Source organism: Chelonia mydas, chromosome 1, assembly GCF_015237465.2.
Source record: "Chelonia mydas isolate rCheMyd1 chromosome 1, rCheMyd1.pri.v2, whole genome shotgun sequence".
In the NCBI taxonomy this organism is placed as follows: domain Eukaryota; kingdom Metazoa; phylum Chordata; order Testudines; family Cheloniidae; genus Chelonia; species Chelonia mydas.
This window is the reverse complement of record NC_057849.1, coordinates 32,904,203-32,930,153: the sequence shown is the minus strand read 5'-3', so window position 1 is coordinate 32,930,153 and position 25,951 is coordinate 32,904,203. Positions and strand designations below refer to the sequence as shown.

At 40.0% G+C, this 25,951-nt stretch overlaps 1 protein-coding gene across 15 annotated transcripts in view; it reads right to left on the bottom strand.

Annotated features, from left to right (window-relative positions):
* Positions 1–25,951, bottom strand: part of YAP1 (Yes1 associated transcriptional regulator) — a 184,187-nt gene that overhangs the window by 133,621 nt on the left and 24,615 nt on the right. For 7 of the 15 annotated variants that reach the window (XM_043529415.1, XM_043529426.1, XM_043529421.1 and 4 more), the window contains 2 exons: positions 22,138–22,204; positions 10,390–10,640 (listed from right to left, as the gene is read on the bottom strand). In XM_043529415.1, the coding sequence (XP_043385350.1) occupies positions 10,390–10,640; positions 22,138–22,204 (318 nt within the window). Of the gene's footprint in view, positions 1–10,389; positions 10,641–14,347; positions 15,057–22,137; positions 22,205–25,951 lie in introns of those variants that run through there. The other 8 variants (XM_037889834.2, XM_037889838.2, XM_037889835.2 and 5 more) reach the window with 8 other exon arrangements.

The window sequence follows — 25,951 nt, the reverse complement described above, 5'->3', positions numbered from 1 at the left end:
CCTAAGAGTTTTGTTTCATATTAAATTTAACCCAAATTTGTCAGATTACTCCATGGGAAGTGTGGGGGATAACATAACCACTGCTGATTATGAAAGAGTATATTCACCCATAGACAAACATATCCTGGTGGCATCTAGCCTTGGTATTTTACACGTGCTACTTGTGTATGCCTCCCGTGCAGACTTCCTGCATTCAACACCGTATTATTTTCAGAATTTACAAGAGGAAAAGAAACCTTGATTTATTCAAGTTTTAGGAATTAAACATCCCTGTGCCTTGTGTGAAAGAGGATTTTTTTCCTTACACAAAAAAGGTCACTATTAATGGGAGAATTCACCAATTTAAATATTTATTAATTATATGTTTAAGCCACTTGAGATTTCCTAACATAGTAATGGCAAAACGAATTAGTTTTCACAACATAGAAAGAGCTGCAGACCCACAGCTTCAAGGGGTCAAACTAAATTCAATTACATCATTTGGATGTTTTCCCAAACTATGAAGGGAAACATATCACAAGATCTGGATACTTGTAAAAAGAAGGAGAAACATCTTTATTTTTGGCCAACAGTACTCTAACTATTCACCCCTCTCTTTTTAGGAGAATCTGAGTGAATTTTAGCTTTGATGTGAAAGTATACCAACTGCCTATAGTTAATACTATGCTAGCTTCCACAGTTCATCTTGTGCTCCAATCCTGACATAACATCCTTGCTAATACCATTATTTGCCTCACCTGGCAACTAATTATGTCTGTGACATGTAGAGATGACTATTCAGAGGTAAGCTAGGATCAATCATCTTACTTCACTTCACCTGTGACCCAATTCAATCCCTGAAGTAAAATGTTTTAAAACACATCTAGTGTCCATAATGGGTTTACTTTTCCTCAAAAAACATTTCTGGCAACCAATGTAAGTGAATAAAGGAAATTAATACCTGCTATAAGAAAAGGAGGACTTGTGGCTTTAGTCTCTAAGGTGCCACAAGTCCTCCTTTTCTTTTTGTGGATACAGACTAACACGGCTGCTACTCTAATACCTGCTATGTTTTCCTCAGTGTCAATTGTGTAAAGTCATTAATTAGCGTGCAGCATTCGTAAATCAGGAACATTGAATGATAAATTCGTTCTAAGTACCAAAGGTTTTAAATAGGGCTGTCGATTAATTGCAGTTAACTCACACGATTAACTGAAAAAAAAAAAAAAAATCAATTGCAATTAAATCGCACTGTTAAACAGAATACCAACTGAAATTTATTAAATATTTCTGGATTTTTTTACATTTTCAAATATATTGATTTCTATTATGTAAAGTGTACAGTGCTCACTTTTTACAGTGCAAATATTTTTAATCAAAAATAATATAAATGATAAAAGAAATAGTATTAGTCAATTCACTTCATACAAATACTGTAGTACAATCTCTATCATGAAAGAGTAACTTACAAATGTAGATTTTTTTTGTTACATAACTGCACTCAGACAAAACAATGTAAAACTTTAGAACCTACAGTGTCCACTCAGTCCTGCTTCTTGTTCAGCCAATTGCTAAGATAAACAAGTTTGTTTACATTTGAGGATACTGCTGCCTGCTTCTTATTTACAATGTCATCTGTAAGTGAGAACAGGCGTTCATATGGCACTTTTGTAGCCAGCATTGCAAGGTATTTACATGCCAAATATGTTAAACATTCGTATGCCCCTTCATGCTTTGGCCACCATTCCAGAGGAGATGCTTCCATGCTGACGACGCTCGTTAAAAAATAATAATAATGCGTTAATTAAATTTGTGACTTAACTCTTTGGGGGAGAATTTGGTGTCTCCTGTTCTGTTTTACCCGCATTTCATGTTATAGCAGTCTCAGATGACTCAGCACATGTTGTTCATTTTAAGAACACTTTCACTGCAGATTTGACAAAATGCAAAGAAGGTACCTATATGAGATTTCTAAAAATAACTACAGTACTCGACCCAAGATTTAAGAATCTAAAGTGCCTTCCAAAATCCGAGAGGGATAAAGTGGGGAGCATGCTTACAGAAATCTTAAAAGAACACTCCGATGTGGAAACTACAGAACCCATACCACCAAAAAAGAAAATCAACCTTCTGCCGGTGGCATCGGACACAGATAATGAAAATGAACATGTGTTCGTCAGCTCTGCTCTGGATCATTATCAAGCAGAATCCGTCATCAGCATGGACACATGTCGTCTGGAATGGTGGTTGAAGCATGAAGGGACATCTGAATCTTGACGCAAGATATTTATGTGCCAGATGCGCTAGCCGGCTACAACAGTGCGATGTGAACGCCTGTTCTCACTTTCAGGTGACACTGTAAACAAGAAGCAGGCAGCATTATCTCCCGCAAATTGTAACCAAACTTGTTTGAGTGATTGGCTGAACAAGACGTAGGACTGAATGGACTTTTAGGCTCTAAAGTTTTATATTGTTTTATTTTTGAATGAGGTTTTCTTGTATATAATTCTACATTCGTAAGTTCAACTTTCATGATAAAGAGATTGCACTACAGTACTTGTACTAGGTCAACTGAAAAATACGATTTCTTTTTTTTTTACTGTGCAAATATTTGTAATCAAAAATAAAGTGAGCACTCTATGCGTTGTATTTTGTGTTGTAATTGAAATCAGTATATTTGAAAATTTAGAAAATATCCAAAAATATTTAAATAATATTCTATTATTGTTTAACAGTGCGATTAATCATGATTAATTTTTTTAATTGCACGATTAATCGCAATTACTTTTTTAATCGCTTGATAGCCCTAGTTTTAAACTCTTAATCTTAAAGTTATTGCTTTTACCTCTTATGGAAGGGGGAAGAGATGGGTTTTATGATTGGGTATGTGATGAAGACGCCACTAATGAGGAGATAGTGAAAATGGTACCACTTACCAATAATGCTTAATATAAAAATGATTAATGTTATAATTAGTGGTTAATACCACTGTTACTAGAATGACAACTTCCAAATTGGCATCCTTTTGTTAATTTACAGCTTTCTACAGAGCTGCAATCATCTATTATATGTTTGATGGGTTACAGATTATTATCCCTCCCATGCTGTGAACCAGATGAGTATTAAACAATTCAACTGTCCTTTTTCCTAGCCTCTGAGAATGACAGAGGGGGGGATAGGATGGTTAGAAGATTTATGCCAAACTTTTGTTTGCCTTTAAGGAGAGTTCAAGAACCCAGCAAATAAAAGTGCTTCCCCGGTGGCAACACTTGTTCCCAGAAAACTTGGTGCGACAGTACTTGAGCAACCAGGGCATGCAACAATTTTTCTTCATAAAAGGATCAGTATCTCTTTCACTGCTTGGAAGTCTGATTAATCCTTTAATAAGCAGACCCCTTCTAAGAAATGTATCACTTTGTAACCACTATTACTGATACTCACAGCCTCTTTAAGACTTCCCATTAGAAAACACGGATAATTGACTAATTAATGCTACAAGTGATATAACATGTTAACCAGCATAAATTAATATATTTTAAACCAGAGTAATGCTAACTGAATACAAAGCTGAACTTAAATTTAATTTGGGGGAATCCAAAATGTGAACAATATTAAAAAGAAATGAAAAACATTTTCTTTTTAATCTATATTAAAGCAAAATTACATTGTTCATCAAACAATATCAGAGGCAGTTTTACATCAGTGCTTCAAGGGGATTTTAAAGTTGTAGTTTTACATGTTCAAAAAAAAATTAAAATAGTTTTGCTCTTCACCCTTAATACTACTTAAAGAAAATGATAGTAATGTGATCTTGTTATTGTTCTAAAATATGCTCCTATAGTTAAATACGGGGAATCGCATCCCTTCAATGTACATGCACAGCTCCTATTAAGGTTAATGGAAGCTGTATTAACAACTGTTGAGTTTTGCTTCCCATACAGCATTAATATTTGACTCTCAGTGAGGGCCTCCTCCAGTGCCCATTGAAGTCAATGAAACAACAACTATGGACTTCAATGAGGACTGTATCAGGCCCCTACAAAGCACAAATGTTGTTCTTACAAAAATTGGAATTTTGGAGTACCAAGTCCTTTTAAAATGATATAGATGAACAACCAATGAAAAAAATATCAGTGTGAATCTCCAAAAGTGTATCTATTTTTAATTACGATTTTTTTCCAGGCACCCAGCACAATTCATTGTAATTTCACAACCTGATGCCAATTGTCCTGTTTTCCTTTGGAACAAAATGGAAACTTATAACAGGAAAACACATTTAAAATGCTTTATTCATATTTCCATGAGATGTATTGTTAGTTTGCATGTTCTCTATTACCTTAACTTTTTTGTATACAGTACTACAAAAATACTGCACATGGCAGAGTATTCAACACAGGGATACTATCAATGCTCTTGCATTTTCTTTTTGAAAGCAGTGAAGTATTGTGTGTCATTCTTTCCATTGATGCCCACCCACTGAGCTTAGCGCAAGTTCTGTACAGAGCATTAAAGACATACTTTCCATCTTTCTCCCAGCTCACTCTCAAGACAAATAGGCAGAGTTGCCCTTCCCCCCAAATAAAGAAATACTTTATTTTGAAACTGCAGTTTCAAAATAATTTTGCAGCATCAATATCAGAGAAATATTAAAGGCTTTTCATTTTTAAAAGGACAAAGAAGTCATCTTATTGTATATAATACTATTTTCCAAAACCAAGAAACGAAACTCATCAGGCACACACACAAGTTAACAATTTTTAAATGTCACACACACAAGTATATTTCCTTCCTTTAGTTACCTGAGTTTGTTGTGAAATTAGCTAATATAAATGTGTTTTTTTTTTTAATCTTGGGGAAGCTGTCTGATATACAATGCATCGTAAAGACTACAGAAAACTTAACACAAATAGTCAGGAATCAATGTTATGAACATGAAATTAAGTTTTTATTTGTACTCTAGCTTACATATAGCTCAGTAGAGTGAGAGTAGTAAAAGCTTCAACTGCTTTTAATAGCATGAGTATTAAAAAAAATAGCCTAAACCTATCATAAGCAGTAGTTACAATTTTAGTCTCCAACGGTACCATTCATTTAATGTCAGAATGAACCTGAGCTGTGTACTGAGCAGGGCGAACAACTTCAGAGAAGCTCCATTAATTATGTTGCTGAATACTTACTTCATCTGTACCCTAAGGTACTACATACATTTTAATGTCACCTTGGATCCAAATAGAATAACAAACATTTTCTGTCCCAAAAAACTCAGGTCAGTTCTTCTTTGTTTTTGTATAAGTGTTGAGGAAGAATGGGAGAGAAATGTAACAGCAGTGTCGATCACTTTATTAAGTCCTTTACCTTTCTATATTACAAATCACATAAAAGCAAAGAATCAAGCTGCATTATTGTTTTAAGGGCCTTTAGTTCCATATTATATCAAATTACCTGAATCTATCCCTAACTCTGTACAGAACATGTAAGAAATACACAGCTAGCAATAACCCATCTGATAAGAGATCTTACAAAAGGTTAATGGTAACGGTAAATATCACTTGAAAACCAACTCAGCTTTATTCAGGAAGTCATAGAACACTTCATAAAGACAATAGGAAGCTGTTGACAAACTGCATGGAAGAACAGCTTCCTGCAGGAAAAAGCAACTACAAGACAGTTGGACTGAGCAATGGCAGTTTCCTCACGCGGGGAGAGAGGAAAGGGTATTACACCACTTTTGTAGGAATTAAATGTACTGTGTTGTATGATTTAGAATAGTCCAGCGTTGAATATAAAATAAGCAAACAACAACAGAAATTACATCTAGCATACGGATTTGCCCTTTTGCAAAGTGCTGACTGCTATTACCGCAGCAATGCATTTTATCTCTTGCCCAGAGGTTGAGCTAGTAGCCCCCCTTCACAGTTCATTGAAATGTCAACCTACCACTGGCCAACAGGAAGTGCTTCAAAAGCCACGTGATTGACCTACTGACCAATCATGCCATCTTTATTTTATATTCAGTCCATTCTGAAACACTTCTGCTCTGCATGATAATATTGTGCAGACTAACATCTGACTACTTACTAAGGAGACAAGACTTATTTTACCACTGATGAACTCTAGCTACATTTCACAGAAGTTTGCAGCTTTAATGAAGTATAAATGCTACCACACATGACAGGAATGTGTTTGCTTCACCGCTCTAACTCTGCTTCAATTACACTATAGATTAATCATGCTAATAAAACTCCTGGTTATAATGGTGATCTGAATATTAATGAAGTATTGGACCACCACATATTGGGCAGAAATTTAAACTTACACATGAAGTTTAAATGATGATGCTGAAATGGACTTAATGTAAGAATGCCGGATGTTGGGATTTCAAAACTGGATCCTACCCCAGAATATCCCAGACTGATATAAGAGTACAAGAGTTGGTCATTATAACATTTGGCTATTTTGAGTCATTTTCTCATCTGCCTGTCCCATTGTGAAAATTATTGCATTTGCAGTTCTTGATCTCTTCAAGTGAAATTTCCTTACTGTATTTAACTGTCCACAGGATAGACAGATTTGAATTTAATTTTTTTATATATTGTATATTTTTGATGGATATCAATATTTATTTTAAGCACTTTTTGGTAAGTTTGCACAAAATAATGGGTTTTAACCTTTTTAAAATTTTTATCGATTTAAATTTTCATAATTGTGTGAAATTATGGGGAGTAAGACAATGGGGTCTGACAATTATTTAACTACAGTAGATGTTGAAATTCAAAAAGTTAAAACTTTTAACCGTTAAAACACAAATTGTCATATGTCAAAATATACAAAGTAAATATCCTTAAATAAAACTTTTTTTTTTCCAAGCAACATTTTTCTTACTTTGCCTATCTGTAAATTTGAATTATCATCACAGGAAATATCTGTCTTTGGTTTGGGTGTGTATGGTGAAATCTATGTTTATCAAAATTTATCGATAAAAAACTAATCCTTCCAAGCATAAGTATAGGGTGTACTACAATAACCAACACCACAGGGCTGACTAACAACTGAAGATATGTCTAATACTTTCACCTACTCTGTATAAATGTACAGTACTTCTATTTACCAGTTTATCAGAAAGGATCATGCTTTCATGGAATGGCTACTGAACAGGGCAATAGGAACAAAAAGCAACAATACCAAGCTAGTGAAGAGGGGCCAAAACTCTGCTTATTGTAGAGGGAACCAATTATTCACAAGCAAAAATTGCTTACAGATTCCAAAGCCAGAAGAGAACATTGTGATCATCTAGTCTGATCTCCTAACACAGGTCAGAGAACTTCCCCAAAATAACATCTACGGCATATCTTTTAGAAAAACATCCATTCTTGATTTTAAAATGGTCAGCAATGAAGAATCCACCACAACCCTTGGTAAAATGTTCTCACTGTTAAAAATGTACACCCTGTTTCCAGTCTGAATTTGTTTAGTTTCAACTTCCAGCCATTGGATGATGTTTTACCTTTTTCTGCCAGACTGAAGAGCCATTATTAAATATTTGTTCCCCTTATAGATACTTACAGCCTGGAATCAAGTCAACCCTTAATCTTCTAAACAGACTGAGCTCCCTGAGTCTATCAGGAATATTTTCTAATTCTTTAATCATTCTTGTGGCTCTTCTCTGAACATGCTCCAAATTATCAACATCCTTTTTTAATCTGGACCCCCAGAACTAGACACATTATTCCAGCAGTAGTCACACCAGTGCCAAATACAGAGATAAAATAACGTCTCTTCTCCTACTCGAGATTCCCCTGTTTATGCATCCAAGGATCAACAAGCTCTTTTGGCCATAGCATCACACTGGGAGCTCATGTTAAGCTAATTATCCACCATGACCCCCCAAATCTTTTTCAGTCCCTGCTTCCCAGAATAGAGTCCTCCATCCTGTAAATATGGCCTACATTCTTTGTTTCTAGTTGTGTGTGTGTATGTGTATATATATATATATATATATATATATATATATATATATATTTAGCTGTATTAGAGCACAAAAGTTATATTAGCAGCAGAATTCTGGATACACTTACTTATGTTTTAAGAAAGCTCAAAGTATAAATAGACAAACTGCCAGTTTAAAATCAGCTTCCAGGACCTATATATATGTATTCTATCTAAAGTTCAAAATAACTGTTTTAAGAAAACTTCTGAAATATACATTTGCTTGTGCTAAAAGGAATTCTTCAAAAAAAATTTTTACTGTATGTTTTTGAAATATCCAAAGTGTTTCACTGGTACTCAGGTTATAAAGATAACACAAGTAATTCTGAATTGCAATGATGCTTGTGGGTTACACCTGCAGACAGTGCTATAAGACCTATTAAGGACAACAAATGCTAATCTTCAAGTGTGAACAGAGCCTTCTGAACTGTCCTCATCAGGCTCTCCCAAAGCACAGAATCACCCAAGGAAAGTAAAAAGAAAACAGCCTATTAAGCTGTTGAAAATCTCCCCAGGTCAGCATGTGACCCAGCAGGGAGAGGTTCAAAAAGTACAGCCTTTATTTTTCTTCCTAACAACCTGGTTTGTTTCCACTCTTTTCCCCTTCAAGACACATCCTTCACAGCTAGCAGCTCTTTCAATCATTTACTTTGGATGTCTGCTTGAGAACAAACGACCTTGCTCATGCAGATGAGTTTGCCAGACTTGTGTGTACTTTCCAGTCTCAGGCTCTTTATTGTTCTTGCTGAAACCTGACCCTTTGAAATGGATACCAGGACACCAAGAAAGGACAAAAAAGAAAACTTGCAGAAAAAAGGAAAAGATTTTCTGTAGTAATAATGAAACTGTAGAAAAGCTTTCCAAGATCAAATCCTTCCCTCTGCTTTCACCTGAATGAGCATAATTAAAGAATCAATTATAAAAGTGTATTTAAGTGTAAAGACATTTTGCATCTCTTATAAAGCAATAAAACCCTTTCTATAAAATTGAAATAGACAATTACTAAAAATAGTAAGAAACACTATCAATTGCGCAATTTTAAATCCATTACATTTGATCTGAATTAGCAGACTGTTGTGTTTGCAGTTTTGCCCTATTATATAAGCTAGTTCCTAAGAGTTTAAGTAGTACAGTAAAAAAACGGTTTTGATCTAATTTCAAAATTTATGTTGAGCTCCCTCAAGGCCCAGTGGGAAATAGTCTCAGCTGGCGTAAACTTGCCTAATTCCAAAAAATTCAAAGGTGCAATGCCAATTTACACCAGCTCAGGATCTGGTCTAATGTGTATTATTCAGTTACATCGACAAAAATCACAGCTACATACTCTTTGGCTTTTGCCTATTTTTAGGTTCTTAACACAGTCTAATTTCCCAAAGAATTCAGGCTTGAATACTTTATTTTGGTAAACATGACACAGAAGTTTACAATAATCTTAAGGTAAGCAAGGTATGACTATGTAAATGCTTCATTATATATATATGCTTTATTTTCCCTAAATTCAAAATGACAAATAATGGGCTACTTGGAGCCTGCCAGTTTAAAAAAAAAATGTTAAAAATAAGTAAAAGAAAATGCTAAAAATACAGTCCAAGTATTTGAGGGCCAATTATATGTCTTGGTGGTCACTCTTTCAGAAAGGAGGATAGACTCCTGATGCTTTAGAAACTACACAGTATAAAAGAAAACGCTCCCTAATGGATTACATATCACACTGCTGGCATGTGTAAGCTCTTGTCAGTTATAGAAAAGGGTATACTAAATTCACTATAGGACAAAAGCCATATGTGCATGAGTAAGAAGCAATTTTCAAGAATTTTATGAATTTTCCCTCTCAAGCCAAACAATGTAAGTTAATTTTAAGAACTATAAACTCCAACCCTGTAATCAGATCCACGTACCAATGGACTCTGCGTGGACGCAGGAGTCTGCATGCATGGATCTGAATGCACAATCAGTGCCTATATCATTGCACTTTGAACAATCAGAGCAATCCTTTACTCCTCTCACTAAAATATCTGCCAAAGTTACTTAACATTTTTAACATCCATTTTATAGCAAATTTGTGTGACAGTTCCATTTATTTTGGCCCGAAGAAGAACTTTATGCAAGTCAAAATATCATTATATACATTCAAGTGATTTTTAAAACACAAACACAGAAAACCACCACTTCATATTTAAGACAAACCAAGAAGACGACATGTTTAAAACACACAGGATTTTCATAAGAGCCAAACACTCACACCTCCAATTGAAGTCAGTGGGAGCTGTAGGTGCTCAGTACTATTGAAAATCATGCCCTATCATTTTAAAATAAATTTTACACTAAAGGTGCAGCGATTCCTACACACAGAGATTCTTAAACATGGAACACAAACTTTGTTAAGAAATGCAGCTAACCTTCTTTCAAATAGATTTTACTTACTTCAGAAAATATCTCTGGCCAGATGGCGTCTTAGCCATCTCCCAACCTGGTGGCAGAGGTACATCATCAGGAATCTCAAATGAAGACTGGCGAAGATGTTGAGAAGAAGGTGCAGCTCCAGGGCCAGTCACTACTCCAGAGGGGGTAAGTGTCCCTGGAGAGACAGCTCCAAGCTGCAGTGAAGCTGGAGAGGAATGAGCTCGGACATGTTGTGGAGTCAAGGCTCCTGCTGACCCTCCATCAGTGCTGGCCTGTCAGGAGTTAAATTGTTGTAAGATATTTTACTTCAGCAGAAACATACCTGTTGGAACACAACCTACTTTTAACTTACTGAATGTTTTCTAGACAAGCAGGCAAATATGTTTTTTCTAAAATTCTACTTATTCCGAAGTTGCTAAATTCAAGGATGTAGCCCAAAGTAGATTACTTAAAGAGCAAGCTTGCAAAACCTTTATATATACACCTATAGAATATTAATTTTGAATGTTTCTCATTCTTGTTTAGTTTTATTTTGTACACATATAAAAAGCTATCTTCTTTGTGAGGATCATACCTTAAGGCCTGATCTTATCCCCATTCTTCAAAGGGTACTAATGTCAAGACTGATTCACAATTCCCTTGCATACTGAATTGGTGGAAATGACTATGCAAAGTGGATGTAAACTACTACTCTGGATTGTTGGTGTTTTGCACCTACCTTGCACAGATGTAAAAGCCCATTGGCTTCAGTGGGAGTTCCACAGGAGTAGCGACTACAAATTGGGCCCCAAAGGACTATTTCAATACAGTGCAAGATATGATATGCAAGAAAAGGGTTCCCAACCTTCAAGTAAACTGTACTTTAATTGTATGTATGGTGCGTATAAAAAGAGAGCAGCACTAGCTGCAGCCAGAATGTGGACAAACAAATCAAATTTTCCACAAACATCTCTGCAAACCTTCCTCAACCCTGGCCCACATAACCCTAATTATTACAACCTGGGTCTCTCCTGAACTGAGGACTGTGAATCATGTTAAACTGTGTAGTTTTCCTGATATGGACGCAAATCCACGGAGGCGAAAAAAAATAGCCATGAAAACTGTATTTAAATGTTGACATATACATATGAGGGCATTCACTTTCCATGTACAGTAGGATAATTTGCACACCTACATTTTATTATGTAAATGTCAGCCCTTGCCATACCACTGTACCTAGGTATTGCAGAATACATGGGGCTCATTTATGAACTCAGATGTGTACACTCATCTCATTAAATCAGCTACTGTGCCTTACGTGTAATAGCATGCAAACTCTCAAAATCAGAATTTGGCCTGTGTTACACAATTATCCAGTATCTGCATTTTGCTAAAATTTTCAAAAGTAACCATGTATTGGAAGAAGAAAAGGAGTACTTGTGGCACCTTAGAGCCTAACAAATATATTTGAGCATAAGCTTTCGTGAGTTACAGCTCATGTATTGGAAGGACATAACTCACTCAGATGTGAAGTATTACATTTAATATTTTCCCTATACCCCCCAAAAATCCCAAGGTGGATATTCTTATGGCAGTATCAGACAAGAGTGGAGAAAAAGGGACACCACCATCACAATCATTTTAAAATGAAAAGGCCAACAATGAACCCAATAATCCTATGGCTTCAACTGTCTTTTAACTAGATGATTTACTACAATATATTGTACTAAAACCAGCCAGCACCAAGGAACAAAGATTTGAGCTCAATTGTGTACTCTAGTAGCATTTGCAATGTACGCAAACAGCCCACAAGCTTTAAGGTGCATGCTATATGGATCGATATTAACAACATGCGCCTCATACAATACATTTCAAATATGTAATATAGTTAGCTGCATTTATTGTGGTCTTAATATGTACTCAACGATATACATGATTACAGCATCTAGCTATAAATGATTGCTGAATACCTATTAGTATACATTTGTGCATAAGAACACCATGATAAAACCTGTACAGTAAAAATAGTTGTAAAAAGTATTAGCTGTACACATAGTAACCTTCTTCCCAAATTTCAAGAGTTCAAAACAGGCTCTTACCACCCACTCCAAATGGGACTAACTCTGTGTGAATCATCATCAATAATGCATAGTTCATAAATTACAAGAAAGCAAGAATCTAGAAATAACCCATCACCACTGCTATTTTCTTTGCAGTCCTTTAACTTAAAGACTAGACTGTGTGTGTTTGTTTTTTTGTTTTGTTTTTTTAAATATTTGGGAAATGAATTAACTCCTGGGCAGAGAGAATATATGCCAAGGTTTAGCTTGGAGTAATTTTACAGCCGAGTTATAAATCCTTCCAAACCAGAGTTTAATAATGGAAATGTTGACAGACCCTTAACTACTGGAATACCAGACACCAGTGTAATACAGAGCAAATCTCTTTTCTATTGGCTACACAGATAAAGTGACAATAGCTTATAATAAAATCTATTTTATAACTTAGCAACAAAGTTCATTGCTTAATAAAAACATCTGAGCAGAGAGAGGCAGTTTACAAAAATTTAGTAAACAGCAGCCTAAACATTAACTTTTATTCATATTTGTATCAACACTTCAATCTTGGCACATGAGTCAAGCTGCCTAAAGAACAAACACTGTTAGAGACTTATTATGGGCCCAATCCTGCAACTCTTTTTCAGCCTGTACTTTAGGCTTGCAGGATTGTGCCCTATGCGTTCAGACAACAGGACTGCAGCAGGCAAGTTATTTCAGTCCAATTTGCAGATATGGTTAATTTAATGGTACTTCAGTAAAGCTGAAAGGTGACTACCAACAGGGACAGAAAAACCAACGCACTGGAATTAGCTTCTGATGTGGGAAATTTAATCCTACGGAGTGCAATGATGAAATGGTGGAAAAGCCACATCCATATTGTTTTTTTTAAAAGTTTGGACAGAATCCCTGTCTTCCTCTCCTCCTCATCCTCCACACAGATAAATAAACAGTGTGAAGATTACATCAGACAACCCAATCCTTTTGTACTTTCAAGTGAAACATTTCCAAGATTAATTTTAGGGGCTTTAAATCCCCCTCTCCCAACAAAAGCTGGAAAATAAGAGAGCAATTATTGGGTGCCCAAGTAGGCTGCTGGAGAGTGAGACGCCCTGGCGGAGACAGGGCCTAATGCGAACAGCAGCAAAATCAGCTGCTGAGACTGGTAACTCCTGCTCAGAACTATTTACAAAATTTCCCAGCTAAAATCCCAAAGGGTCCCTGAACGCAGGCAGGAATAGGGGCGCATCACCAGAGTAAACGGGGGAACTGCCCCACAAGAAAGGGAGTGAGCCCCCTGCAAAACCCCTAAATGCAAGAATGGAAGGTGCTTTCCCCCCTCCCCACACACACACACACGATGGGGGGGGGCAGAAGGGGACTCTCCCTCCCTCCACACACACAGGAGGGGCGCTCCCACACACACGGGGGGGTGGACAGGGGTGCTCCCCCACTCACAAGGGGGGGCGCTCCCACACACACGGGGGGGGGCGAAGGGGGGCGCTCCCCCACTCACAAGGGGAGCGCTCCCACACACGGGGGGGGGCGAAGGGGGGTGCTCCCCCACTCACAAGGGGGGCGCTCCCACACACGGGGGGGGGCGAAGGGGGGTGCCCCCCCACTCACAAGGGGGGCGCTCCCACACACGGGGGGGGCGAAGGGGGGTGCCCCCCCACTCACAAGGGGGGCGCTCCCACACACGGGGGGGGCGGACGGGGGTGCTCCCCCACTCACAAGGGGGGGACGCTCCCACACACACACTCAGGGGCGGAGGGTGGCGCTCCCACACACACACACACACACACTGGGGGGGGGGGGGGACGGACAGGACGCTCTCCCCACTCACTCTCTCACACACACGGGAGGGGAGGCACCCCCCAAGCGCTGACGATAGCGGCAGGAGAGCTCCCAGCTGCGCCCCCGCCCGGCCGGCCCCCCCTCACCTGGCGGGAGTGGGCCTTGGGCTCGGGCGGCTTGAAGAAGGAGTCAGGCAGCTTGCGGAGCCGCATGGGCAGCGTGTGCGGCACGTTGGCGCCCTTGGGGTTCATCACCGCGTTGAAAAGCGCCTCCAGGTCGGTCTCCGAGTCGCCCCGCACATGCACGATCTGGTGCCCGGCCGGAGGAGGCCCCGCGCCCGGGGGCTGCCCCGCGCCGGACGGGGCGCCCGGCGGCGGCGCCTGTTGCTGCGCCGGCGGCTGCGCTTGCTGCTGAGGCTGCCCGGGATCCATGGCTCCGCGTCCGTACCGGGGCTCGGCGACTCAGAGCCCGGGCTCCCCACCCCACATACCCCGTTGCCCAGGCCGGGGCTCCCCCGCTGCTGCTCAGCCCCCCCACAGCCGGAAAACACAACCGGCAGCAGCAGCAACTGGCAGAACAAGCCCGACCGAGCAGCAAGTTGCCCGAGCCCGGCCCAGCCCGGCCGGCGCCTCTATCCCGGCGGCGGAAACTAACTCACACAACACACTAAACAAAAGTTCTGAGATGTGCCCGCCCGAATCACTGCCCAGCCAGCTCCGCCCCTTGCGAGCCCGCCCGCACCGTATCCTACAGCCAGCCTTCAACAGAGTCCTGCTACGCCCGCCAGCGCAGAACGCAATCAGAACCAGGCACCACCGCCAGGTCCTTCTGCGCGCGCCCGCCCGCACAGAATCTGGCAGATTTAGTGGCCACTACCAAGTCCTACGCGAATTCCCGGCCGCACACCGTCCAGGAAAGCTAGCCCTTTTGCACCCGCCCGCTTCATTTTTCAAGCATCTACTCCCGCCCGCCTGCGTTTCCCTGCAACGCAGAAGTCCATGCATCGAAAAGTTAAAAATAAATTCCTCCAAACTTCCAGACTCCTGTTGCGCCCCTCCCCCCTCCGCGACCTCAGCGCCGGAATGGGGAGGGAGAATTACCCCCCCTTGCCCTCAGAACGGGGTGCGGGAGAAGAGAGACGACTCCTCCCAGCCCTGGTCCCCAGGAGAGCGGCACCGCTCCCCCCGCCCGCATCCCCTGAACGGGCGCGGGAGAAACCAGTCTTCCCACTGCCCCCCTTTCCTCCCATGGAACTGGGGAGGGGCGTAAGCGAAGAAAAGAAATGGGATCCCTTGCCCCCATCCCAGGCTGGGGCGGTGGGGAAGAGCTGGAACCCGCCATCGCACAATGGAACCCCACCCTCCCCGTAACTGCTATATTTCACTGTGGACAGTAATTTTGTCACGAAGTGACGTTTCTGGGAGAGGGTAAATTACACAGAGAAACATTCAAAACATTTCTTTCTCTAGTCAGAATGTATTGCTCTCACTGATCCTTTCTCTGTTATTGAGTCCAGTGGAAACCTCTGCTTTTCAGTCCATTTAACCCAAGAGATTAGATTCAGTATGCTGCATAATACAGACCAGTGAGTGTATAACACAGCTATCATTTATTAACTAGATTATGTAAAATGAAATTTGATTAGTGACAAATTAGTGACAAAAATATGAGAACAACAGTTTTAATATATTTATTGAGAATTTTGAAACACAACAGCTAACAAAGTATAGGGGGTTGGAAGAGCAAGATTCATGGACCCTGGTAAGAATTCCATGCAAGTTAGTGTAAATCATATTCAGACAGTCTGATGCACTCACTATGGCCCCAATCCTGTAAAGATTTATGCATGAATAGTTCTATTGCCTTTAAGGCAGGCTTAGGCAGCTACACCCATAAGTAAAAGTATGTACAAGCATCACTGCAAGATCTGAATCTTACAGTTAAAGTCAATTTAGCAAAAACAAAGCCTTTTTAAACATTTTGTATAAAATTATGATTTATCTATGAACATAAAATATTCCTTCTTAATAATTCAACAAAAACTCTGTAAAATATATATCACAGTTCACATTTTTGCATAGGCAGGCAATGTGTATTTCATTGAAGGGAATGGAACTATGGAATTTGTAATTAATTCCATGTAGAAAGAAAAGCTCCTCCATTCCATTATACTGCTAATACTTAGAACTGGAGATTAAGAATAATTAGTTAAAACATAAGCTCCCACCAAAAGAATGGTACAAAACATGAACATGTCGTTTCAGAGGATCCACAATCAAGTAGGCAAATGTCTGTTCATGGCTTTTGGTTGAAGGATAGCACATACCGTTATTATCCTGAGGGGTGGGGGGGAGAAATCTAGTATTAATAACAAACCAGATATATACTACAATCATGTGTAACACTAAACATTATGAATTTTTACATTCAATTACTCTTATGTTCAGTTACTATATTATCTACAAAATGTACTGTGATAATTTTGCAGACAGTGTGGAGTTCATGTTAATAGTAGAATAGATGCCCATTAAGGCAAGAATCCTGCAAACACTTGTAAGTAACTTTATGTAAGTCAGTAGTTCCATTTAATTTAATGTGTAAAGATATTCACCGATGTAAGTGTTTGCATAATTAGGGACTAAATTACAAATGGTTAAAGAATAAGGATCTGATCATATTGCCATCGAAGTCAATGGCAAAACCTGTGTTAACTTCAAGTGGAGCCCTAAATATATTCTCTAACTGACCCTTTTCCAGTCAGGATTCACTTAGGCATCTGATCACCATCTCATCAAATATGTACATATTCAAAAATTACTTTCAGCAACATGCAGTAGTTCTTGCTAGGTAAATACAGAGAAAGTTATGTCCATAGTTTTAAGATTCAAGACAAAGGAGAGGAGCAATATCAAGCTATGTTGGTGGATCAGATTTATTGATTTCTGATTGTTATTGAAGAGCCCAGTCCAGTAGTCCTTACTCAGGCAAAATTGACTACAATTGAAGTTTTGACTGTGAAAAGGCTACAGAATCCCATCTAAAGTTTGCTGGATAAAAAAAAAATATTATGTGATGTATTAGTACTACTGTGTCAAAAAGTAATATTGATCAAAATATTGATACCAGGAAATACAATCTGGTTTAAATTAGGCAGAGTTTTTGCACTATGTTCTGGGTGCCTTTTGAAGTCATTTTAGTTAGCTGAGATGTATTTTACTGTATTTTTTATTTGCACTAGTTTTAGATGAGAGTAGTTCTAGCTGTATATTTCAGTGCCTCATCACCATAATATTTGGACGCCTTATACATAAATTAAGAATAGCATCAGTTCCATCTGCAGTTCTAAATTTAAACAGGTGGTGTATGTGTGACACTTGGTTGACTTAGTGATGCCAGAGCTGGATCATTTTAACTGCTGGCTTTGGAGAAATGGAGATAATCTGGTGATGATTTTAGATAGCATATGTGTGACATACTGTAAATAATTAAATAGTAAATAATACTATTGAACCTTTCTCCAAAACAACATGTGTAATATTTTATCAATACAGTATATCTTAAGAGTTAGCAAATATGCATGTGTTTGTATTTACTACACTGGTGCAACAGCACCGCTGTAGTTAAGGCTGAGTTAGCATTCAAGAAATTTCGTCGTTATTTAATATCATAAATACTTCAGGTTTCTTCATGCTGAAATTTGGTTATATGCAAATCATTTGAACTTCTTAAACCATTTTGAGTTCAGAAGTATACAATTGTTACAAAATTTCAAATACTTCCCTTCCCCACTCTTTCTGGACTGCCAATATCTGTGCTAAAATACATATATACATGTAACTAAGGGCTTGTCTACACTACCCGTTGGATTGGCGGGCAGCGATCTATCCAGTGGGGGTCGATTTATTGTGTCTAGTATAGTATGACATCTAGAGAGCATCAGCTGTCGACTTACCGCAGCGAAGACACAGCGGTAAGCAGATCTAGGTACGTCGATTTCAGCTATGCCATTCACGTAGCTGAAGTTGCATACCTTAGATCGACCCCACATGGTAGTATAGACAAGCCCTAAGTCCTAAAATCTAGTATTAGTTTGATTTTTTTGAAAGGTCAGAAGATTAAAAATTGAAAAGTAGTTTTGGAACATATTCAGTACCAATTTATCACAGTGCTTTCTGTAATTACTTGGTTTCAGTACTGAAAGTAGTATTACCAAGTTGTCAAGATAAGCATATGGGGCTGTTAGAAGGGTTAGTAAGGAGGCATGGGATGACACAGTGTTTTCATTATGCTGATGACTCCAGCTCTATTTCTCTGTTTTACCTGATCCAGCCAGTTTTTGGTAGACATTGGACTAGCTGGCTGAGGCTCAGACCAGATGAAAAGGAAGTGATGCTCGTAGAATGAGGATTCAACTAGACCAGTGGTTCCCAAACTTGTTCCGCCAGTTGTGCAGGAAAAGCTAAAGCACGGCACGGGCCAAAAGACGTATTGGCTGCCGCTTCCAGCAGCTCGCATTGGCCTGGAGCAGCGAACCGCAGCCACTGGAAGCCGCGATCGGACAAACCTGTGGACGCAGCAGGTAAACAAATCGGCCTGGCCTGCCAGGGGCTTTCCCTGCACGAGCGGCGGAACAAGTTTCGGAACCACTGAACGAGACGATATGGTGAGGATTATCTTTGCCTCATTAACTGAGGATGCATGTCTTCCATTTGGTACTCCAGTTTTCAGAATGGGCATTTTATTAGATTCCCAGCTGCTGTTAGATGATCATATAGCAACAGTGACCAAGTCAGCTTTCTTTCATCTATGTCTGGCTAAGCGGTTGTTACTATTTCTTTTGGATGCAGACACTGCCAATATGATCCAGGTCTTTATCACCTCAAGATCAGATTACCATATGCACGCTACATAAAATTACATCTAAATCAACTCAGAAATTGAACCTGTTTTGAGGCAGTACAGGTACTCAAGCTAGAGTCTCTTCATTTTATAAGAGAAAACTGCCAGCAGGCTTTTTCCATGGTGGGCCTGGATTTTGGAATTCACTCCCCCACTTCATCTGAAATAACCCATGTTTACTGACCTCCAGAAAATGCTGCAAAGCCAACTTCTTTTCCTAGGCTTTTGGGAAGGAGGGAGTGTGCTAAGGGCAGGCATCTGTGATTGGAATGGGATTTCTTGCCATATCCCTCAATTTGTTGGTTTTCTGGAGACCACTGAATTTATTCTTGTTTATTATGTTGATGGTATTTTTAAAATATGACAAAGGCACACAGAAGTGTTTTGGATGTTTTACCTAAATCTAACCAAACAATAATGGAAAACTCTGAAGTTGATGTCAAACCAATACCAATTCACAGATATGAAAACAATTGCACAGTGTTAAAATAAAAATGCTAATGAGTAATTTTTGGTTCCTAGCATATAGTTTTAGTATTTTTAATATGAAAAGAAACCTGAGTTTAATGGACAGGAGAGAGGTAAAAATACTGATAAATACACAAGACATTATTTTTAAAAAAGCCTTCTAAAATGTTCTATGAATGATGCATAATAGTTAAAAGATGATTGCCCACTGATGAACAACTGGACCACCGGTAGCTCACAGGAAGTGTGTGTTGTCTGCAGTGACACCAACTTTTTTTCTTTTGGAAGATAGTATGTTATCTTACATTTAAGTTGTTGCATGTTCAGATGCATGGTGGAGGATTTGGAACAGATCTGCCTAGTGGAGGAACAATTAAACTGGGAGGCGTGTAGTACAGTTCAGGTGGGTTCCAAGCTCATCTTTATGGTAAGCATACAGTGTTGCAGGGGAAACAGGGAAGCGAGAGGTTTCGAAACTCGGCAGCCAGGACAGAAAACAACTGGAGGAGGTCTATAAAGTGGGCACCCACGTTACCCCTCAAGCCCTCTTCTGCTGTAAACCCTTCTGTAATCTTTAGTAAGAAGCAGGCACACCACACCCTAGCCAGCAAATTCTCTATTGATAAATCCAAACTGCAAGTGCAAAACAGAAGCCTGAATAAAGGCAGGCTCAAAATAAGACTTAGGGCTAGATTCACAAAAGGAACATAGATACCTAGCTGCCACCTTATGTGCCACTGGCATTCACAAAAACCCTGGTCAGCTGCTCTCTAACCCTGGAGGTGTGTAAATTCCCTAGACACCTACATTTCTGCCATTAAAGTCCCCAAGGTGCTTAAATTTCAGCAGCTGAAGCACAGCTGCCTCAGTCCTGACCCCGCACAGCAGCTAGGTGCCTATTTCATGCCTAAACCCCAGCAGGATCCTTAGACTTGGCATTACCCTGCCTAACTTTCCTGGGGAGCCCCTCTGGTAAGTATGCTCAGAGCGTGCCTAACTCCACACAAAACAGCCTAGAGAGGATGAGGACAACTCCTTCCTTTAGCCCAGTGGTTAGCACACTTAGCCAGGATGTGGGAGAATCCAGTTAAATTCTCCTCACTGCCTAATGGGGAGAAGGAATTTAAACATGGGTTTCCCACCTCCCTGGGGAGTGCCCTCAAACCACTAGACTATAGAGTCAGTTATATTCTCTTTCTCACTGGCCCAGATGCATATTTAAATATTTCATACACAGTGACCCACAGCGTAATATCCCATAGCTCAGTGATTAAGGCACTTTCCTAAAAAGTGTGGAGGGGAACCCCTATTTGAATCCGTTCTCCTCATCAGGCAGTGGAGGGAAGGAAATTGAATTGGGGTCTTCCACATCCTGGATGATCCATTAGGCCTCCTCCCACAGCTGTTTTGTGTGGAGACACATGCATCACTCCCTTTCTTGCAAGAAATGGCTTAAGCATCTGACTCCATTAGAAGGTTCCCAGCTGTGAATCCCAAATTGAGATAGGTGCTGAACTCTGAGAAGGATGGGACTTAGGATCCACCCCATCCTCAGCATCTACTATTGGCTCGTTTAGGCAGCTCCCTGCTCACTATACCAGCTTTTGTTAAACCTATTCTTCTTTTCCCCTGCATTGTACAGGGAATGCAGGGTAATTACGTAGCACAACACTGAGCATTGTAACACCTAAGCTCCTTTGTGACTCTAGCCCTTAGCTTCTACTGATTCTATCTTGAGTTTATATAGAATAAAAGTATGATCTAGATCAGGGCTGGCCAACCTGAGCCTGAGAAGGAGCCAGAATTTACCAACGTACATTGACAAAGAGCCACAGTAATATGTCAGCAGCCCCCAATCAGCTCCACCATCCATCCCCCCGACCCCCCAGCTCCCAGCGCCTCCCCCTTCTTCCCCGCACCTCCCAATCAGCTGGTTCGTGGCATGCATGCAGGAGGTTCTGGGGGGGAGGTGGAGGAGCGAGGGCATGGCAGGCTCAGGGGCGGGAAGGGGTGGAGTGGGGGCAGGACCTGTGGCAGAGCCAGAGGTTGAGCAGTGAGCACCCCCAGCACTTTGGAAAGTTGGCTCCTGTAGCTCCAGCCTCAGAGTCGGTGCCTATACAAGGAGCCGCATGTTAATGTCTGACGAGCCGCATGTGGCTTCAGAGCCACCGGTTGGCCACCCCGATCTAGATGGCTGCAATGGGCTGAAATGTACTGCTTTGTATATGCTCTTCTCTCTAAAGCTCTGCACTACATTAGCTCTACATTATATTCCTACAAAGCTACAGGGCCCAAAATTTATTTTTTACTGAATAGAAAATGAAGTGGTGCTCATGCTCATTGGTGAAATGTTACTAAAGGCTAGAACAAAGATGACATCAGGAAACGGGTTCAGAAAAAATAGTGTGCCTGAACAATCTCTTCAAATTAAATACTACATTTTATTTACATTTTTGTGTGATTTTCAAATCAATTTGATATTTTTAAGTTGTATAATTAAACTTGAGAATGTGTTTTATGCCTAACACTCATGATGTATAGGTGCCATGCCAAGAAAGTTAATACTTACATATGCAGAAACTTTGAAAATAGTTGATATAATAATTATTTCCTTTGTTTCAGGATCCTTTTGAACACTGAAATATGGGGAAATAATCCATATTTAATAGCAGCATTTATAGAATAGACTTTTTAATATTTACTACATTAGTTGTAAGTTTTCACATAATGTTCTTGCTCAAAGCTATGAAGGGAAATGTAGTGGTTAGGATTTGATCCATATCATCTCAACCCTAGAAATGGCTGGACATTGCTACATGTTTATAGAAAATATTGAATTATTTTTTAAAAATTGGGGCTAGTTTCTCCTTATTTCCATCTGCTAAATTATGACTGCATGACAGAATCACAGTAATGACTCCCAAGTTAAGGTTGTAAAACAGTTTTCATTGTTATCAGAGATGCACTTCTCTCTCTTAGCTAATTAATATTTTTACCTCGTGTATTTTTTGAGTAGAAGAACTGCTGAGTAAAAAAGAGAGTGATTATCATAAGGATGCAAAAAGCCAATAACCTTAACCAAGAGATGGGGACATCCATCTATTTATAGTTGAAGTGGTTTATATATTTAACACATTTTTCCAATAAGGAATGTTTTGTGCATAGCTATGCAAGGGTGTATCTATCCAGTGGGGTAATGTATTGTACAGGGGTGTGGTTTTTAAAGTGCACTAATGTATTACAAGGTCATTACAATTGATAGAGATTCTCTAGGTTTTAGTCAGGAGGAGGGGATGGAAGAGGATAAAGTATGGGCCAGATCAGACGAGAAACATTCACAAAGAATCTAACATATCAGAAAAGGGCAGACAAATAAGCAGTGACAAGTTTTTAAAAGTGCTTGTACACAAATGCTAGAAGTCTCAATAATAGAGTGCCTCATGTTAAAGGAGGATATTGATATAATAGGCATCACAGAAACCTGGTGGAGTGAGGACAATCAATGGGACACAATCATTCTGGGGTACAAAATATATCGGAAGGACAGAACAGGTAGTGCGAGGGGGAGGGGAAGTGGCACTATATGTGAAAGAAAATGTAGAATCAGATGAAATAAAAATCTTAAATTAATCCACATGTTCCATAGAATCTCTATGGATAGTAATTCCATGCTCTAATAAGAATATAACAGTGGGGATCTATTATCGACTACCTGACCAGGACAGTGATAGTGACAATGACATGCTAAAGGAGATCAGAGAGGCTATCAAAATAAAAAACTCAATAATAGTGGGGGATTTCAATTATCCCCATACTGACTGGGTACGTGTCACCTCAGGACGAAGTGCAGAGACAACATTTCTCGATACTTTAAATGCCTGCTTCTTGGAGCAGCTGGTACAGGAACCCACAAGGGGAGAGGCAACTCTCCATCTAGTCCTGAGTGGAGCGCAGGATCTGGTCCAAGAGGTAAATATAACAGGACCGCTTGGAAATAGTGACCATAATATATCAACATTTAACATTCCTGTGGTGGGAAGAACACCTCAACAGCCCAACACTGTGGCATTTAATTTAAGAAAGGGGAACTATGCAAAAATGAGGAGGTTAGTTAAACAGAAATTAAAAGGTACAGTGACTAGAGTGAAATCCCTGCAAGCTGCAAGGACACTTTTCAAAGACACCATGATAGAGGCTCAACTTAAATGTATGCCCCAAATTAAAAAACACAGTAAAAGAACTCAAAAAGAGCCACCATGGCTTAACAACCATGTAAAAGAATCAGTGAGAGATAAAAAGGAATCTTTTAAAAAGTGGAAGTCAAATCCTAGTGAGGTAAAGAGAAAGGAGCATAAACACTGCCAAATTAGGTGTAAAAATGTAATAAGAAAAGCCAAAAAGGAGTTTGAAGAACAGCTAGCCAAAAACTCAAAAGGTAATAACAAAATGTTTTTTAAGTACATCAGAAGCAGGAAGTCTGCTAAACAACCAGCTGGGGCCCTGGAGGATAGAGATGCAAAAGGAGCACTTAAAGACGATAAAGTCATCGCAGAGAAGCTAAATGAATTCTTTGCTTCAGTTTTCCTGGCTGAGGATGTTAGGGAGATTCCCAAACCTGAGCCATCTTTTGTAGGTGACAAATCTGAGGAGTTGTCACAGATTGAAGTGTCACTAGAGGAGGTTTTGGAATTAATTGAGAAACTTAACAGTAACAAGTCACCGGGACCAGATGGCATTCACCCAAGAGTTCTGAAAGAACTCAAATGTGAAATTTTGGAACAATTAACTATGGTTTGTAACCTGTCCTTTAAATCAGCTACTGTCCCCAATAACTGGAAAATAGCTAATGTAACGCCAATATTTAAGAATGGCTCCAGAGGTGATCCTGGCAATTAGACTGGTAAGTCTAACGTCAGTACCGAGCAAATTAGTTGAAACAATAGTAAAGAATAAAATTGTCAGACACATAGAAGAACATAAATTGTTGCGCAAAAGTCAACATGGTTTCTGTAAAGGGAGATCATGTCTTACTAATCTATTGGAGTTCTTTGAGGGGGTCAGCAAACGTGGACAAGGGGGATCCAGTGGCCACAGTGTACTTAGATTTCCAGAAAGCCTTTGACAAGGTCCCTCACCAAAGGCTCTTACGTGAATTAAGTTGTCATGGGATAAAAGGGAAGATCCTTTCATGGACTGAGAACTGGTTAAAAGACAGGGAACAAAGGGTAGTAATAAATGGTACTTTTTCAGAATGGAGAAGAGTAACTAGTGGTATTCCCCAAGGGTCAGTGCTAGGACCAATCCTATTCAACTTATTCATAAATGATCTGAAGAAAGGAGTAAACAGTGAGGTAGCAAAGTTTTCAGACGATACTAAACTGCCCAAGATAGTTAAGACCAAAGCAGACTGTGAAGCAGCGGCATATTAATGCCTAGGCCTAGGGGGGCAAATTTGCAGGGGCGGCAAATTTATAATAGCAGCCAGAGGCTGCTTCCCCTGGCACCGGTTCACGCCCTCCGCCCCTGGCCCCGCCCCATCTCCACCCCTTCCCCGCCCCTATTGGTCCCCTTCCCCAAATCCCCATCCCAGCCCCGCCTCCTCTCTTGAGCACACCGCGTTTCCCCTCCTTCCCCCCCCTTCGCGAAGCTGTTTCACGCACAAGCACTGGCAGGGAGCGGGCAGAAGCAGGACCCGGCGGCGCACTCAGGGGAGGAGGCGGAGGGGAGGGAAGCTGGGGCGGGGAGCTGCTGAGGGGTGGCAATTATTTCTGGGCTTAGGGGGCAGCAAAATCATTAATCCGCCACTGCTGTGAAGAACTTCAAAAAGATCTCACAAAACTAAGTGATTGGGCAACAAAATGGCAAATGAAGTTTAATGTGGATAAATGTAAAGTAATGCACTTTGGAAAAAAATAACCCCAACTATACATACAATATGATGGGGGCTAATTTAGCTACAACTAATCAGGAGAAAGAGCTTGGAGTCATCGTGGATAGTTCTCTGAAGACGTCCATACAGTGTGCAGCGGCAGTCAAAAAAGCAAACAGGATGTTAGGAATCATTAAAAAAGGGATAGAGAATAAGACAGAGAATATCTTATTGCCCTTATTTAAATCCATGGTACGCCCACATCTTGAATACTGCATACAGATGTCGTCCCCTCATCTCAAAAAAGATATACTGGCATTAGAAAAGGTTCAGAAAAGGGCAACTAAAATTATTAGGGGTTTGGAATGGGTCCCATATGAGGAGAGATTAAAGAGGCTAGGACTTTTCAGCATGGAAAAGAGGAGACTAAGGGGGGATATGATAGAGGTCTATAAAATCATGAGTGGTGTGGAGAAAGTGAATAAGGAAAAGTTATTTACTTGTTCCCATAATA